The 19,932-nt window shown below is 36.4% G+C and overlaps 1 protein-coding gene across 4 annotated transcripts in view; it reads right to left on the bottom strand.

Annotated features, from left to right (window-relative positions):
• LOC108711011 (anoctamin-4) overlaps positions 1-19,932 on the bottom strand; it is an 89,193-nt gene that overhangs the window by 15,167 nt on the left and 54,094 nt on the right. For 3 of the 4 annotated variants that reach the window (XM_018252312.2, XM_041586259.1, XM_041586260.1), the window contains 7 exons: positions 18,979-19,143; positions 18,016-18,116; positions 15,963-16,007; positions 12,951-13,082; positions 11,963-12,069; positions 2,344-2,399; positions 197-318 (listed from right to left, as the gene is read on the bottom strand). In XM_018252312.2, coding sequence (XP_018107801.1) covers positions 197-318; positions 2,344-2,399; positions 11,963-12,069; positions 12,951-13,082; positions 15,963-16,007; positions 18,016-18,116; positions 18,979-19,143 — 728 coding nt within the window. Of the gene's footprint in view, positions 1-196; positions 319-2,343; positions 2,400-11,962; positions 12,070-12,950; positions 13,083-15,962; positions 16,070-18,015; positions 18,117-18,978; positions 19,144-19,932 lie in introns of those variants that run through there. The other variant, XM_041586261.1, reaches the window with a different exon arrangement.

Genomic DNA, 19,932 nt, shown 5'->3' with positions numbered 1-19,932 from the left:
GACACAGGGAAAATATACAAATACCTTGCAACAAACTCAGGACTTCAGTGCTGCAGTGTGTGTGTGTAAACAACACACACACACACGCAGTATATACCACACGGACAATTGAGCTGCAGTGCAGTCTTTTTGCCCCGTGTCTTTACACAACCTACAAGACACCTTAACATCAATCATTGGTGCAGAATTTCCTTACCTGACCAGATCAAGTGGCTGGTACTTAAACCACACTCCCCAGGAGGCCCAACATTCAAAAAGCAGATGTCTGTGATTTTCTGCTCCATGTGTCTTTATTGAATTTTTGCTTCTGTAACTCCCCTAAATGAAAACCATCAAAACTATATAAACATCAGAATGAATAGTAACTTCACACAACATTAAATTCCTTAATGCTGAACGCAAAGATTAAAACTTTTTCTAAACACTTTATTAAGTTATCCAGGATGCCACTTAAAATAATTATATGTATTCCTATTATATCTAAATGTAATTGCTTTATAGTTTGTCTTTTTGACAATTCTCCTGCAGGCAAGCATTCTGGGTAATGTCAATGTACAAAGCCACACATTTTTTTTCCCTCTTAATAACATGGTCTGTATAATTGGTTGCATCAACCACAAGTACAAAGAATAGAGTTGCAGAATAAAACCTGTCAAGAACAGTTATAAAGGTATGAAAACAGCCCTGAGTTATCAGCTGATATTTTTGCTGTTATATTCTAAGAACCCAGGACAGTTAAAGTGCAGGAAAGCTTGCATGTGGGGGAGGGATTTTGAAGGTGGCTCGCCATGCATTGTGCATATTGTAGGGCAATTGGACCAGACAGGTGACCATAAGGCTTTGTAAGGACTCTTGTCATAATGTGTGAGACACAAATGTTGGGCAACATAACTGCCCCCTTATCTTCAGATCCAATCATTTGGGCCAGTGGGCAAAGGTCTAGATAAGTGCAGTTTGCTCATTTGAGGTGGAAGTGACCAAATTGCACATGAAAAGTTTGTTTGGGGACATTTTTTCAAACAAGATGTCTGACTAAATATAATTTTTTTTTTACCCATTATCAAAGAATTATGACAGCCTTTTACTAAAGAGTCGGGAATAAAGCTGTCATCAAGCATATAAAGATTGGGCCCCTGAGCTGATCACCTACTAAAACAAATGAGGGGCAAAATAGTTGAATGATTTGGTCATCTAGGACTGAACACTTTGGCAATTGATGCCTTTAGTATTAAGCCAACAGGAAGTGAGACATTTCAAAAAAGGAAAATGTGAGTATCCCCAAAAATAATGAACCAATCAATTAAAATCAACCTATGAGTAAGTGCCCCAGCAGGCACGAAACGCGCTAGGTCTTGCTCTTATGTCCTAATAAATTTTTCTATTTTTTAATTGATTGGGTCATTATTTTTGGGGATGCTCACATTTTCCTTTTTTGAAATGTTGACTTGGACTTACACCCTAGGACTGGGGGGAATTATGGGTATATTCTCCATGATTAACTTTAATATTTGATTCTGAATTATTAATTATTTTGTAGTAGTACCCATACATTTACATATTTCTTTGGCATCAACACAAATTATATTATAACAGGAAGTGAGAAGGGAAACTAAACATACTTTCATACAGCAGGGGGAGCCCCCCCCACCTTACTTCCCTGACCTCGAGCAGCTTTGTTTGTTTTCCTGTAGAGCAGCTGGCAATCGTGTAGTGATTTGTATCCGTAGACCCAGTGCAGTCTGCATATTCTGATTATTAATCAGTCTTGCTGTATAGGCTTCTATACAGATATTATTTGACTTGTGCCGTTTTGATAAGTTATGAAGATCCCTAAGCTTAACATCCCAACTGAAGCCCAGACCAAACTGAGCATGTGCGTAGTCTTGGTCTTGCAAAGATGTTTAACATAGTTACAAGGTGACAGCCCCCTGAGGCCAACTTTGAAAGCATAAATCATTAGTTTTATTTGGCTTCTGGTGCAGTAAGTTAATGTTTATATTTAGTATACAAAATACAGCATTTCTAACATTATTCTATTTTAGATTTTAGTTCCCCTTTAATGAGGAATGTTCAGTGTTTTCCTATGTTTTCACCTCCTACTGCCTATTGGAAGGGTTTTCCACTGGTAGAATTTGACTTTTGCAGATTTGATAACCTAACAATGAATGTACAATAAGTCAACACGTTTTATTGCAACAGTTATCTCATTTTAAAGGTCTTTTCAAGCATTAATAAAGTTTCATTGGACAAACTTTATAAATCAGAAAGAGGTGGCAGTTCTGCCATACAGTCATCAGGGGTGTTCTTCTCATCAACTGTATCTATGTATAAGCACAATTATACCTCATGAAGGGGGAAGGCAGCTTCATACGTGCAGTTTGTGAGCAATCGATTCAGTCCTGAATAAAAGGGAACACAACAGAAAAATCACAGTACAATAACGTTGTAAGGGTTCTAGGAAACTGAAACAATTACGGACTACCTACTAAGATAGGCAAGAGAGATTTTCTTTGCTTCTAAACATTATCTTATTCAAATTAGGATGGATCAAAAAGATGTCCTTAAAGGGATCCTGTCATCGGAAAACATGTTTTTTTCAAAACACATCAGTTAATAGTGCTACTCCAGCACAAGTCACATGACTTGCAGGCACAAGTCACATGACTTGCAGGCACAAGTCACATGACTTGCAGGCACAAGTCACATGACTTGGGGCAGCTGGGAAATTGACAATATGTCTAGCAGCCCAATGTCAGATTTCAAAATTGAATATAAAAAAATCTGTTTGCTCGTTTGAGAAATGGATTTCAGTGCAGAATTCTGCTGGAGCAGCACTATTAACTGATTCATTTTGAAAAAAAATGTTTTTCCCATGACAGTATCCCTTTAAAGTTTTGTATTAATTTAAATGTTATCCATTTAAAAGGACAAGACATATGCACTACAGAAGTGGAGCTTTTTCCACACTTTGTACTAATTTAGCAGTAATGTCATTTTGTGGAGGGGGATGTATTTTATATTCATGACCAAATCATAGTTAAAGCATATTAGGATGGCACTACCACTACCACCAGTTTGGTGGGCACTCCTTCCTTTCATCAAGTCTCCATAGGGAAAGAAGCATATTGCATTGCTGGTAATGGTGGCTGCAATAAATGCAGTTAGCTATCCATTGCAGTACATGAGGTTCCTATTTTTCATATGATTGGATTTTGTGACATTTGCCTTATGTCTCGGGAGGTAAGCCAGCACATCAAGTTATTTAAACCACAAAAAATGGTTTTAAAAAATAGACTCTATATACAATTGCACAACTAGGCAAAATTCAAGAATTTTGAAGAACCCAATAGTATTGTTTTGCCTCCATTATGGATTATTGATCTTACAATAGGGGGAATATTTATTAAGGTTTAAGTTGTACCATGAAAATTCAAGTTTTCGAGTTGTATTTTTTGGTCAAAACTCACATTTTCACGTAAAAAAAACCCTCAAATTGTTAGATTTTTAAAAACAAAACTTGAATATTCGAGATTTAGTATACCCCGACCATGGAAATAGCTTGAATCCAAAAATACACCATCTAAACCCTGTCAAGGTTATGTAGAAGTCAATGGCAGAGGTCCCTTGAACCATTTGAAGACGTTAACAGCCTACTTGATGTTCGAGTTTTTTTCAGAGGGTTTTGCCCGAAAACTGGAATAATTCGAGTTTTTTATTTTTGCAGAAAACTCAATCAATTCGAGTTTTCAGGTTTGCGGGACTTGAACTCACAGAATTGTGTTTTTCACATTAGTGTTTTTTAATAATTAAATAAGATACCATTCCAGTTTTGAGTTCATTTGAGGTATAAAAAAACTTGAACACTCAACCTTTGATAAATAAACCCCTTTATCTTAGTTAGGATCAAGTACAAGGAACTATTTTATTATTACAGACATAACAGAATTTTTTTTTTATAAATTAAATAATTTGTTTATGTGAGTCTATGGGAGATGCCTTCTAGTAATTTAGAGCTTTCGAGATAACAGGATTCTGGATAACAGATCCCATGCCGTTACTTAGGATATACAAGAGGTATTATACATGCAAAGAAATGTATGCAACTCTGAACTAAAGTGAAACCACAATTTTACAGACCCTGATTTTAAGTTTACCCTCTTCTTACACCTTTGTTTTGTGGTCCCATCAATATATAATGCATTACACCATTTTTTTTGGTCCCCTGAAAAAAACAAAAAAATGGGGATTCTACTGTATATAAAAGGATCTATGCTGGAAATTTGCATGAAGGAGATTATTTTCCTCTACAAAAAGATGGCATAATTACTGCAGTGTCAATGCACATTCAATTCATTTAGCATTCCACAGAGAATATACAGCCTAGCACTCACGGAGTCCCAGAGTAGTCAGTACAGTGAACAGTGAGTGAATTGTCCTGAATAATTTATAATTAATAGTTTGTGATGTCATCAACTCTAGGCAGAAACACACTGATTTTCACATGTGCTTAGAAAATATTAAACATGTCAAGGGCACTGCTTAAATATAAGGTCACAAAAATGTCTCCTAAAATAAAGAAGATTGAGAAAGGGGGAATGATCATTGTGATTAGGTATATGCCAAACTGCAGTGACATTTTAATACACCTTTTCACATATAGATACCGGTAGTATTATTTTTTTTGTAGAGTTCATGGGATAATATTTTATTAGTGTGCTTTGTCAACATTACATTTCAGGTGTGCTTTGAGTTCAAGACTGACAGCAGGAGCGTACCGTGGTAAAATTGTTGAGAAGCCTTGGTAAGACCTTTGGCTGACTCCAATACAACTCAGCCAATTTAAATGCACATATTGTAAATTGCCTCATAAAACCTCCCATTAAATCAAGTAAAAATTCCAGGCAGCATTTCAGAAAAATATATTGTTTCAAATTGCCAATGCTGGTGGGTTATTTATCTAGCTCCGAATCTATCTTAGTATTTCTAAGATAAAAAATCTGAGCAACTCCAAATTCCCGAATGGACCTTATTTATCATTAAAAAAAAATAGGTTTGGGCAAAAATCTGATTTCGGACCTTTGCCCGAAAAGTCCAAAGTTTACAGAATTTTCCGCAAAAAACACAAATTTTCCATTGTTTTTGGACTTTTTGGCCCAAAATCCCCGAAATCATCGGATGTAGGTACTGACAGCAGTGCAGACACTGGGACCTTCCCCACTGACTAATACAGGACTCCGAGAAACTTTGAGATGCTGGGTTTTCAGATTCAGAGTTTTCATACCATCAGACTTTAATAAGTCCTGAAAAATTCGGATTTTTCGGATTTCGGGTCTTCGGAGCTTAATAAATAACCCCCATAATGTGTGAATTTGGTTCTGTAGGAGAAAAAATCCAAAATTGCAGCCACATGCATTATACATTAATGGGAAAATAAACCCACTTTTGACATTTTTTTATTGTTAGACTTATGTGTTGTACTCGTTAATAATGAGATTCTGGGTCTTGCAACAGCAACTTATTTATTAAAATACAATGCATAAAAGAGGCATAGTTCTCTGTCTGTATAGCTGGCCCCACCTATCTGCTCCATTGTTATAACAAACGCTATTGACATCAACAATTATCAACACAATTTATGTAAAAAATATGCATATACACTATCTAAGCTTCTATATATTAATATAGATGTATTTTTACATGACTGAAAGGAACCCACATTACTCATGACATGACATATACTTTTCTAGCATCTTTTAGGCTGGCTGCGTAATGCAACTTCACTTCACCTTGAACTATCATGGTTTTCATTTAATCTGTGGATTATATATATATATATATATATATATATATATATATATATATATATATATATATATATATATATATATAAATACATTTATATTTATTTTTTTAAGTGAATTTTTTTTACACAAGTCCAACAGTATGCATTAATGTGAAAAAAGGGGTTAATGTGTTCCCTTTAATTACTCCCTTTACTGACTACATGCTTTAGAGAATTATGGCACCTTATAGAAAATTGTGATAGGATAGTCTATTGTTATTGTGTACATGGGGAGATTTTTCATCCATGGTAATTGCCATCTTAATTGCAGAAAAATGAGAAGGAAGGCATTTTCACTAAATAAAGCTGGCTCGCAGCAAGCTGGCATTTTCTCTAAATTAAGCTTGGTCTCCCCATGTTCCACTACCCTTAAGGTCTTGGGGGCAAATTCACTAAACAGCGAAAATGCGCTAGCGACGGCTTCGCCACACTTCGCCAGGGCGCCGCTAATTCACTAAAATCCGAAGTTGCGCTCAGGGAGGCGAACGGTTGCAAAGTTGCGCTAGCGTTAATTCGTCAAGCAAAGCGAAGTTATGCTAGCGATACCTAATTTGCATACGGCGCCAAGTTAAAGTACAATGGACGTATGTGTAGCACCAAATACATTACACTACACAAGCCTGGGAAAGCTTCATAAAATAAAAGAGTTGTTATATTGCCCTATACATGTGCCCACTGTATAGTTTAGGTGCCATATGTTAGGAAATGTAGGGGGGAAGGAGGGTACCCCCAAAAAAATTTATGATCTTTTTCAGCCTATCACCCTTAAAAAAGGAAAAGACGCCAGCGTTTTTTGGGACTTACAAAAAATTTCAACTTGTTTTGAAGCAAGCCCTATCTACTCCATTGCACTTGGCCTGGTCTGAGGTGGTAAAGGCAAGTCTGGCGCAAGAGGTAACGTTCAGTAAAATGCGCAAGTTAGTGAATTAGCGTAGTTAAGTCCCATTCGCCATAGCGCAACTTTACCTGGCGTAAGGGTGCAAAGGGTGTAAGGGTGCAAAGTAGGTCCACTTCAGTAGAGAATTTGCACTAGCGTTTGCCCCTTGGAGTCTTAGGTTAGAAGTTGCCAGAAGTTTCCTTTTGAGGCGTGACTTGGGTGACTTTGGAAAGTCAAATATGTTTTCTCACCAGAAATTTATAGTATTGCCAATGGGAAAGCATTTACAAGAGATTAGTTGTCCATGGACAAGATGATTTATTGCGGGTGACTCATTTCCTAGTGTGCTATAGCCTTTAGTTGGTTATTGCATAGTGGACTGTGTCCTCACAAATCAGTAGTTCTTTTATGACTTATGGCTGAAATTCTAGCTGAGCAGTCGGATCACAGATTTATCTGAAACCCAAGAGGGTTAATAATTGCCAGGGATAAAACGTATGAAGTCACTACCCTAATATCATGATACCTGGCACTTTTGAGATAAGATATGTGGTCACAGATCCATGTTACATGTTGATCTATCCCGAGTCAAGTATATATTGGCAACTTGAGGCACATAAAGGGTGAATTCTTAGAAAGCTTGAGATAAGAAAGCCTAGCAAGGGGCAGCATCTCAGCAGTTTTAACATTAACAGAAATTATTCAGATGATAGTACACCTTTAAGACTTGCACACATCTCCCACCATGATTTATAATTCATCCATAAAAAATCGATAAAAACTTTCCAGTACGTATTACATTTTTTCAAAATATTAATGTAAAGTGTCATATTAACATTATGCTAAGTTAATGAGTTTCATTACTGCTTGTGACAGCACTTCTAAGGCCAGCAAATACAGAAGGAATGCTAATGTTAAAGTGGTGTACCAGTCAGCATTTTATTTTCTGCACATTTGGAGTCTTTGGAGAACAGTTTTAGGGCAGATTTGTCGCCCGCTATTATTTATGCACGACTGCAAGCAACAAATCTCCTGAAAATACATCTCCACTGGAAATAACGGAAATCACAGCAGTAACTTCTGTAGGAAACTTCAGACAACTTTGTGATGTGTTGGTTTTACCACCAACAATTTCAGTTATTTCCAATGGAGACCCATTTTTTGGAGATTTGTCTTTCCAGAGATAAAGATGATGCTTTTTGCCGCTATACAAAATAGCTGTGACCATGGCATGGTTATAGCCATATTCAGTATGACAGTACTGCCCACTGGCTCATCATTTTGCCGACCTGACACTTAACGCCAAAGTCTCTCCACTCAATTGGAAAATCACTGATTAATTACCACAAAGTCAACAGCTCCTCTGTGGTCACCATTAAATTTAGAACATTTAATTAGCTATAGATAATGAAGTAGCCAGAATTGAATCAAGAGTAAAGGGTGTTCACCATGAAAAACTAAGGACTATAAGAATCATTCATGCAGCACAAAAAAGACCAATAATACACCTGCCGTGATGGCAAAATTGCCCAGCAGAAAAAGTCACCTTCATCTTAAAAGCAATTATACACAGAGTGCAAACACAATGGCTTAACAAGGAATAACTCTGCTCCTGTAGTTCCTTGCTGCTGAGACTTATTTAACACTCCAATGCTTTCTGGGTTGTTTAGAAAAGCACAACTGAAAAATACAATGACAACACATGTAGAAATCACAGACATTGTGGTTGGATTCCTCTAACTTCCCACAAAATGAAATGATCGGGCATACAATAGATAGTTTATAGATCTGTCCAGGGTTATAGATTAGAATGTGATAAAGTGTAAGAAAAGAAAGCTCCATTGACTGATGCTAAAATTAAGCATTAGTTACTACAGATACTGTTCAATATAATTACAGTAGAGAGATTAATTATAAGAAAACCTGATATCCAGAATGAAACGCCACAAATGCCATTATTCTTATTTTCTGACCAATTCCCCTTCACTCTCTAACAGGATACTGGTGTGGCAACCCTTCTTAAATTCATATCGATGAAATGCAAATGCGTATTCTATTTTTCAGATTTTAGGCATATACCTTAGGCATATTTACCTAGGGTCAAATATTGAGGGTTAATTAACCCTCGATATTCGACTGCCGAATTGAAATCCTTCGACTTCGAATATCGAAGTCGAAGGATTTAGCCCTATTCCTACGATCGAATAATCGTTTGATCGAAGGATTTTAATCCATCGATCAGAAAATTGTTAGGAAGCCTATGGGGACCTTGCCCATAGGCTAACATTGGCCTCAGTAGGTTTTAGGTGGCGAACTAGGGCGTCGAAGAATTTTTTAAAGAGACAGTACTTCGACTATCGAATGGTCGACTAGTCGAACGATTTTTAGTTCGAATCGTCGATTCGAAGGTCGTAGTCGAAGTAGCCCATTCGATGGTCGAAGTAGCCATATTCGACCATTCGAAATTCGAACTATTTTTCCTCTATTTCTTCACTCGAACTAAGTAAATGGGCCGCATAGTGTTTCATATTATGGAAACACCCCTTGAATCAGGTTTCAAGAATTCTGAATAAGTGATGCCATGCCTATATACTGTACATCAAGGGCAAAGCTTCTGGCAGGTAAATGTGCAGCTCCCAGTGAGCAGGTCTGGGTTGGTGGGGCCCACCAGTGCCCCGCCGGCCCAGTCTGAGCCTGCAAGAGCAAGATCACTAATGCTCATTGTGGGAGCACTTGTACCCTCTTCCCCCTTGTGCTGCGCTCTGCACTGTGTAGCATTTTTTTTCACTTTGCATGCTGTGTATTCGGCTTTGCAAATGAGGCCTATGATGTCATAAACCACTAATTTGTATGCTCTTTGTTTGCAACAAATTATCTCTGTGCCACCCCTCATTAGTTCTAATATTTGTTATTAATATTGCAAGGCCTCGGAATAGTCAGTTTTCATTGTAGGAAAGTTCCACAACCTATTAGCCAAATAACTCCAGAGACCAGTAATTGGTTGTGTTCTAATATAATTGTGGAACTTCTTACAAAGAATGTTCTCATTTCCAGTCAGATTCATCACTCCATGCATTTCCACTAAATCACAAAATAAAAGACGTGCTGCAGTGTACAGTACAGCATGTTTGGCAGCAATTGTTCTTGCTGTATTCACAGAGAATGATGATCTCTGAAATGTTTCAGCATTCTGTATTAAAAATGCACAACATCAGTTTAACAGCATACTTCGTCAGTGCTACTTAAATATAGAAAGCATTAGTACAATACGAAATAATAAAAATGTCAATTTATACTGGTTATAGTTGAACTATATACTGTATATATATATATATATATATATATATATATATATATATATATATATATATATATATATATATAAAAATACACAAAAGCCATGAATATCTTGTAAATTATATCCTTATAAACAGTGAGTTCTGATGTCATCAGTTATAAATGGTGAGTTCTGATGTCATTTCTGTCACATGACTCACTGAAACGTGTGTATTATAATAATATATATATATATATATATATATATATATATATATATATATTGTATAAAGTACCCCCAGTTGCAAAATATGAGGATATTAGAAGTTACCTTGGAGTTCCATGACCTGTATAAAAACACTTGGCCTCGTGCTTTTATATGGTCATGAAACTCCTTATAATATCCTTATATTTTACAAGAGGGGGTACTTTATTCACTATATATATATATATATATATATATATATATATATATATATATATATATATATATATATATATATATATATATATATATATATATCTATATATATATAGTAGAGATGCAGATGTTCCGCACACCATAAGTGGCAAAAGACCTGGGTGCTAATCCAAAAGATAAATGGATACAGGTGCAGGGTGGGACAGCACTCCAAGGATTTGAAGACAAGGATATAATGTCAAGAAAGTGAGCAGGTTTATTCAATCCGACATTTCAGTTCTACACAGGTATTTCCCTGAAGAAAGTTCCTGTGTGGAACTGAAACGTCGGATTGAATAAACCTGCTCACTTTCTTGACATTATATACTTGTCTTCAAATCCTTGGAGTGCTGTCCCACCCTGCACCTATATATATATATATATATATATATATATATATATATATATATATATTGCACATTCTAGTTTAAAACTCCAAGTTTTAAGATAAATAATTCATTTTGTGAACGAAAATGATAACTATCAGCATTATCAAATGTTACCTTGAGAATATGATAAGGCCTGAGGGTACAAATCAGACATTTTATTCTGCAACAGTAGCACAGCATTTATACAGAAATTCATGCTGTTTAATCTAACTACTATTACAAGCTCATGAGAACAATAGGCACAGAGTTGTTTAACCACATGCCATGTAGGGCAAAGTTCCTGGACATGCTTTGAGGGACTTATTAGATGGTGCAAAAGCGCTAGAAGTGTGCTGTCACATAGTTAGTTATTAGTGATGAGTAAACCTGGGGTGTTTTGCTTCTTGCAAAAGTTTGCAAACCTGCTGCAATTTTCATAAAACCACAACATTTCAATGGGAAGGTGAAATTCCACTGTGGTTATGCATTTTTAACTCAACAATAGCATATACATTGCCCTACATTGTTGAAAATGCTCCTTTCTACTATGCTACAACTGTTCTTCACAGAAAAAATGCTACAATCTTGGCATTTTTTCCAAACATGATGGCAACTTCTCCATCATTATTGTAAAGTCAAGATATCTCTACTCCCAGTTGCTTAGGCCATTAATTCTCTAAAGCAGATTGACCAAAATCCTTTTCATTTTCCCTTTTTATTATGCACTGTAGTGAGTGCACCTGTCTCTCAATAATGCAAACAAGTAACAGACAGGACTTAGTGAGTGGCATAAATTCGTATTTTAGTAAATAACCCCCTTATATGTTTTGGCATTCTAAAGCATTGCCCACTTAAGTTTGTAATGTCTTCTATTCAGAAAGCAATTCCCATTCTTTTAAAGGCAATCAACTTTAGGTAGGATTATCTTTAGTAAAAGGTTGAACTCAATGAACATATGTGTTTGTCAACCTCAACTACTGTGGTTGAATGTTGTAATTCTCCTTGAAAACACCATGTTGTTCAAACTGCCGCGTGTGCCATACTCATAAGAGACCTAGTTGATAGGGAAGAATCTAAGTTTAGTGGGGAGTTACACATTTGAACAATGTTTGATTTTGTACAGGCATAAAATTGCTTACCGATTTTATTTTTCCCCTCTTCGTATTTGACTCTTTGTAATATATGATGTACAATTCTGGTCCTTGTGGCATTGCTGAAAAATGTGTCTTTATTGTTTATGATGAAGCTATAAAATAAAACATTACATTAATATTGTTTAGGGATTCCAGGTATTTCAGTGTGTGTTCCATCCAGTACAAGAAATTCACAAGAAACACCTTTGGCATAATTTAAGAGATATATTCTACAGATTAAAGATGAGTTTTTTTGTTCTGACTTTTTTAAGAATAGGTCCACTATCAGATCAGAACAAAGTTATTTATAACATTTACAACATAAACCTGAGCTTGAAACAATCCTATGTATATATTATATGTCTATAATTACAGATAATTACAGCAATAATTAATATAACTATATTAATATAAATCTCCTTTTACAGAGGTACCGATGGTGTTCATTGCTTTAGCCTATCAGTATTGTAACTTTGCAACATTTTCTTCTGGGCCCACGTGGGTGAACCAAAATCACTGGTCACCTACAATTCCTGAAAAATCATGGATCATAAGTTGAAGGACTAAATGCTATTGACTGGGGGTGCCTTCCATCCTCTATTATCTTGCAAGCGGCCTCAGACTCAGTCTTTGCGATAGCACATAGGGAGTTGATAGACAGCAAATGCCCTTAGAGTGCTATGGGCAACTCTACTGTATGGGTGAGATTCTAGGTTAGGATTATAAGGTAGGCAAGTTTATAATTACTCCCCCAGGTCTGTTAAACTAGGGCATATTTGATGTCCTATGTGGTGCAGAAGAGTCATGCGACCCAGAGTAGTATTAAAGCTAATAGCTCTGACTCTTGCTCAGAAACCTCCAAAAACAGTAGATGCAACGGTAAAGCCTGGTCCCAGAAGCTTAGGAAAAGATTCTGTAATGTTCAAGTCAAAATGAAGGATAGAATAGGCAGAGATAGACCAATCACCAAATAGGTCAATAAAGGTTGACTTACTGGTGGATCCTCTGTTGGCTAAATGGTGCAGTGTAACAGTCATTCTCCTCCAGGTCTGGAATTTTCTCTTTGTCCAGTCTCATGGGCTTTTTAGGTAACCAACCTCGAAACCTGCTCAATTGCTTCTCCATCCTCATGTAAAAGATAAAAAGACAGCAAATAAGTACAAGGTAACATCAGGTCTAGTAATAGTTCCTTCACAAAATTATTATTATTAATGGATATTGACACTATTTGAAATTTCTACTGTGTCATGCCTAGAACCTCAGCAGTTTGTTACAAATGGACATATTTTGGGGGCTATAGATGTTGCTAATATGTAGCTAATTTGTAAATTATTACTACTATTACATTTTTCAGTTTAAATAACTTTACCTTTATCACCAAACAAAAATTGAAAATACTTTCTATATGCATATATATCCAAACAAAATATGGATTGGGGGCAACAACACTCTTATATTTGTAAAAAAGCTTTTCATCCTGCAATGTGTATCAATCACGTCTGATCCCTATCCCAAAACTAAAACCACTGAAGTCTGTTTATCTGGTATCTGCTCTGCATTGAGCCCCACACAGCCCTGCATAGCTGCCTCCACTTATACAGAAAATGTTATAAAGGCAATTAGAGAGCTTCAGAAGCAACACAATATTTTCTAAAGCAGTGTAATAATTTATATTTTCAAAACACCTCTTATTTTTTTGTATTCCTGGACCTCGAATTAAGCAATGTTAATAGTTGCTTCTTTTTCTGTTGTGCATTATGCAATGTATTTGGAGAACACTTCTAAGTGAATATTTCATGATTCGAACAGTCCAGGCTTCATTATGATGGAGAGACTTCCTTCTCCTACATGCAAGCAGCAGAATCTGCCAGTATGTTAAACAGCTCTAGCCTGTCACAGACATTTAGGATAAAACCATGAATCTACTAGAAAACTGAAGACACCTACAGATTCCTGTGCTTTACAGTTCAGACAGCTAGGCCTAACTAAAGTGGCAGATATACACCTTTAACTCAAATGTAAAATACAGCAGAGATTTAGAATTACTTCTAATTACAACTGTAATTCTATATTAAAGTCCTCCATTTACAGACAGAATGCTGAATTATCAAAATGTGGTATGTATAAAATGAAAATGCTAATTTCTGTAGAGTCGTACCAAACACCAACGCAGGGCATTAAAAAAATATAAATGAAAGAAGTATGGGGCATTCAGTTTGTTATTAAAGGGATACTGTCATGGGAAAAAAAATTTTTTTCAAAATGAATCAGTTAATAGTGCTACTCCAGCAGAATTCTGCACTGAAATCCATTTCTCAAAAGAGCAAACAGATTTTTTTATATTCAATCTTGAAATCTGACATGGGGCTAGACATATTGTCAATTTCCCAGCTGCCCCAAGTCATGTGACTTGTACTCTGATAAACTTCAATCACTCTTTACTGCTGTACTGCAAGTTGGAGTGATATCACCCCCCTCCCTTTCCCCCCCAGCAGCCAAATAAAAGAACAATGGGAATGTAACCAGATAGCAGCTCCCTAACACAAGATAACAACTGCCTGGTAGATCTAAGAACAACACTCAATAGTAAAAAACCATGTCTCACTGTGACACATTCACAGGAAAAACAGCAGCCTGCCAGAAAACATTTCTCTCCTAAAGTGCAGGCACAAGTCACATGACCAGGGGCAGCTGGGAAATTGACAAAATGTCTAGCCCCATGTGAGATTTCAAAATTGAATATAAAAAAATCTGTTTGCTCTTTTGAGAAATGGATTTCACTGCAGAATTCTGCTGGAGTAGCACTATTGACTGATTCGTTTTGAAAAATTTTTTTTTTCCCATGACAGCATCCCTTTAAACTACAATACATTTTCTTTGCTTACATGGGATAGGTTCTTATGAGTTCTGCCAAAAAACATGATTAACATGATTAACATGATTAAACATGGGCAAAGACAGTGGGTTATGAATATGCCACATGTAAAAATGGCAAACCAAATGTTTCTATTTTTTCTTTATCTGATTAGATATGTCTGTATTTATTGGGTTAGGAAAGTTTCCTACACCACCAATCCTAAATAAATGAGCATTAATTAAAAGTAAGCTGATGCCTTAATAGTCCTCTGTGGACTCAACCAGCGCTACTGTTATAAAAGGCCCTCTCTAGCTTCTAGGGTTGCCACCTTTTCCCAAAAAAAAATTCCGGCTGGTGGGGGCGGGAACAAAAAGGGGGTGTGGTGTGATGTCAAAGGGGGTGGGGTTATGCCACAAAGGGGCGGGGTCACGGCGTGGCCAGGACAAGAACCGAAGGACAAGGTAAGTTTTACAAGGGATTGGGGGCTGGCCGAGGGGGTCTTTTTAAGGGTATTACAAATTTACCGGCAGCTACATTGCCGGTAAATTTGTAATACTGGCCTTGGCAGGTGTTTTACCGGCTAGGCCGGTAAAATACCGGCCGGGTGGCAACCCTACTAGCCTCTCCTATGTACAAAACCCTTTGGCTGCTGAGTTACCCTGCCATCTGTTGCTGACTTTGACTACAGTACTACATTTATGGCATCTGTTATCGGGAAACCCAGTGTAGAAGGCTCCAAATTATGGGAAGGCTGTCTCCTAAAGACTCTATTTTAAACAAACTATTCACATTTTTAAGCATTATTTCTTTCTTCTCTGTAGTAATAAAACTCTACCTTGTACCTAATCCCAACTAAGATATACTTTAATTAATCCTTATTGGAGGAAAAAACAGCCAATTTGGGTTTAATTAACGTTTCCATGATTTTCTAGTAGACTTAAGGTATGAATATTCATATTACAGAAAGATTCATTATTTGGAAAATTCCAGGTCCCAAGCATTCTGGATAACAAGTTCCATACCTGTATTTTGTATCCTCCTTACCTGCTCTCTGTAAATTACTTGAACCCTACTGGCACAATATACATTCATAGTGAAGGTATTATTATTTACCAGTGTAAATATATTTCCACCATAATAACTGCTTACCTACTCATGAACTTGTACCGACGGTGCAGGTAATAGATTTTTCTCCTGGAAGAACAGCAAAAATGAAGCCAGTCGAGAAGAAAACCCATCGTGAGTTACAGTATGAACTAGCAAGGAAGCAAAGGAGATTGAAGATAGAAGCCTGTAAGAGGTGGAGGACGAGACTAAAAAGAGAGGTTAACACAGACAACAGTCACAGGAGACTGTCTTGCAACCAACTGTAAAATGCTCTAGGCTGGAAAAAAAACAAAATATCACTCATCTATTAAGGTGTGTAGTGGTGCCAGAGCAGTACTCTATACCAGCCAACTGGTGGGGTGTAATGGGTGAAGTAAAGCTATCTGTGAATTACAACCCCCAGCAACCTTGACAGCCTTTAGCTATCATGGATAATAGGAGTAGTAGTTCAATAACAGCAGAAGGCTGCAGGATGGAGAGCCCTAATATAAGGTCTTACTGATGCTATGTCCCCTTATATGTGCAATCTCACAACCCTCATAACACATGGGGCATATTTGTTAACACTGGAGACAAACATCATGATATTACCCAATTACCCATAGTAACCAAACAAATCTTTGCTTTTGTTTTCTTACTTGTAGGTCACTGTTCATATCCAATTGCTGATTGGTTGCCATGAGGTCTGTCTCCAATGTTAATAAATATGCTTAAAAATCTGTGTGATGCAATGGGACTTCATTACTCTCCATTAGCTAACAGATTTTATTCACCAGTGCTACATCTATCTTTCTTTCTGTCTATCTATCTGAAATTGCTTCTTATCAGTGCATAGAGAGCCAAAGGTTCTCATGCCTTAGATCAGTGTGTTTTAGCATTCCGGTAGTTCTACTTATTTGCATATAACTCCCCACAATGATTATGCCAGAAATAGATGTAAATAAAGGATAATGATATTAATCATCTTCTGCTGGTTACAGGACACAAATGAAATCTAATTTGGTAATCATTTCTGGCTTGTATTTTGAACTTGCTGCAGCATTACAGGCTATTTGGCCAGTATACAGTTACTTTTCATCTATTAGAGAAGACTTGGCTCCCTTGAAGGAAGATAATGCACTGGGCTTTTTTTAGGCTTTGGCTTATTTACAAGCAATGCAGTGAAATGCGGCTTAAATTATAAATTACTTGCACAAAATGTATTTGTTCTTGTCCCTGACTTAACCTCAAGGTGCTATTGAAAGATTAATTCTGCTACTTGTCTGATTATGTTTAGACTTGTTTGTCTAAACCAACCTACTGATCACCAAGCAGTTCATTAGGATGTTATAACATGACAACCAGAAGCACAACAAAATATATTGGCATCCAACACATTGTTACTTCTGGGAACAAATGGTGTTAAATCATAGGTAGTTGCATGGGAAGCAGATACATGCAATATACCAAAACCAAAGCCTTTGTTAGCTTTGCTAAATTATCAATTATAAATAATATAATTTAGAAATAGCTTTGCAGGTAGGTTTTATTTTTTATTGGCAAAGGGTAACTGCAACTACAACTGCAACTGTTGTGTGTCTGTAGAAAAACACAGCCTGACTGGGTGTAAACTTACAATTTGTACGAAGGACACACATCCTGATATTATATATCTTTGGTCCAAATTAGACTGTGAACTATATAAAGAAGATACACATTACTTTTAGGTATCTATAAACATTACATACTGTATGAAATAAGCAGTCTATTGGGACATTCAGTCTGTAGTTCACAGCTGCTCGTAACTTCACCTACCACTATCTGTATGCAAATATGGAAGCAGTAAATGTGCCAGTGCTCATAGAAATGCTGACAGGGGTGCAAAATGTTCTTGTTTGGATAAATGGCAGAACAAATAGACTTTTGTGAGTATTACGTTTCCTCAGCTATCCCCTCTAAAATCAGCTTAATGTTTGGGAAATAACAAAATCAGTCTGGGTTTCAGTCTTTGCTTTGCTTTAGACTTAATTGTCTTGGTAACTGGCAGTTTAACATGATCTGTGGAAAGAAGAGCGTGTCGCTGTACTTCATTATACAACATACTATTAGTACCTACCTAAAAGGCATCCTTACATTCATTAGTTCTGCGTATCTTCCTAGTACCTCCCATGGAGCGTGAAGTTTTACAAATATAATGTCGCTGTTTGCAACGGAAGACTGGAAAAAAAATCAGTTATGTTTGACTATGACAGTTTACAAGGAACGTATAAAAGTGCTTATTTATAAAGGCGATGAAAATGTGCAAAGAATCATTTTTTTTATCCACAATGCAGCTTTTTTTCTGAATTCTATAGTAATAGTACATTCTTTTACCGCTGTTTCTGTGGAAGACTATGAGTCAGCAATGGCTATTGATGCTACCTACTAAGGGAAACAATGAACTGAAACCACTTCAAAGTAGTTCCCACAAGGGATCAATAGCATCAATGAGTGCAGTTGCGAGCTACTCATCAGAGCAGGCTGGACAAACACATTGGCACTTCCAGCAATAAAGTTTCTAGTAGTCTGTATAAGTAACTTTTGTGAATATGGCAGTGAACTTGTGCTTGTGTTCATAAGTGAGCCCTATACTCACTGTAAGAAGAGCAAACATTTTTTTGCAGTTGGGCTTGAAGCCTCAGATGATAAAGTGGCTCAGATCTACATTCAAACATTGTGTTTATCTGCAGTTCATTGTATCAACAAATTATTTTCCTTTGCAGTGTACAATATAGCAATACTAAATATGTTTTATATTAATGAGTTATTTGTATACACAATGGTCATCTTTTAATGCAGTCTTTGCTTACATTAAAATCATTTGCTTCCACTCCAGAAACACATTGCTGATTTAGTCATTTAAATAGAAATATTGTGTTCCATGGTATTGTTTAAAATAAATATTCTGAAAACTATGAAATATTTCTTCACTCCTACAAGGCCATAATTGTAAGGAATAAACCAGTAATTTAGTGATTATGTTCTGCACATGATGACACCACAAGCCAATTTGTAACATGAGAAATACAAGAAACTGTACCTCCTTCTCTAAATGCAATCCCTCTGCCCGAATATTTCTTTCAAAAATCTCCCTTTTCTCTGACTGAAGACTGGATTTCCTGTACACCAGGATATAGTCAATGCGATGCTTTCCATCGTTAAAAAATAGCCCACTTGTTTTATTTTTTTCTGGGACATTCAAACCCTAAAAGAAAAGTAGCAAAATATCAGTCTAAGACTATAATGTAGATATACAGTATTGTTACAATAGATATTTGTATGTTCTTTATAGAAAAGGCAAGGTGAAAAAAGGTCAGGTTGACGTTAAAGTTGAAATTCTACACAGATTTTTCAAATTGGACGCAACTTTTTTAAGAAAGAGGTCCAAAACTAACTAGAAAATGTAACAGTGGTTTCAGCATTGACATTCACTGAAGTGAGAAGGCCAATTAACAGACAGGAAATATCTCAGCAAATTATCTATACCACTAACCAGAATACTGATGCTCAAATTATTTCTAAAAATGTCTCTTACAGCAGAGGGCCCCATTGCAGGGCAGAAAGACTAAATAATGTCAAACTTGTGGATCTCCACATCTCCTAGCACCCAAACAATGATAAGCTGAAGGGCAACAGTTTGTACATTGCTCTGTATACTGTATGTATATAGAATATCAGCTGTTAGTTCTTCTTTTCGTGAAAGGCCTTCCATTGCCAAACTATAATGTAGGTTCTCACTATTACCCCACATTTTATTTCTAGGCCCAAGCCTATATTTTACAAAATGTGCAATCAACGCTACAAGACTTTCAACAGAGCTACATCAGAGCTGAACATTTTGCTTTTATATCTAGAGTGCCTCCTTTTAAATATTCCATCCCCGTTAAATTATTAAGCAAAAAGGTTCCTAAAATGTTAGATTTGGAATAACTGTGTCGGGTGCTTTTATAAAAGCATTCACTGAACCTGAAAGTGATGGGAATACAGTATAATG

This window comes from Xenopus laevis, chromosome 3L (genome assembly GCF_017654675.1).
Source record: "Xenopus laevis strain J_2021 chromosome 3L, Xenopus_laevis_v10.1, whole genome shotgun sequence".
NCBI classification, from domain to species: domain Eukaryota; kingdom Metazoa; phylum Chordata; class Amphibia; order Anura; family Pipidae; genus Xenopus; species Xenopus laevis.
Note: the sequence above shows the minus strand (reverse complement) of the source record. Positions and strands in the feature narration are given on the sequence as shown.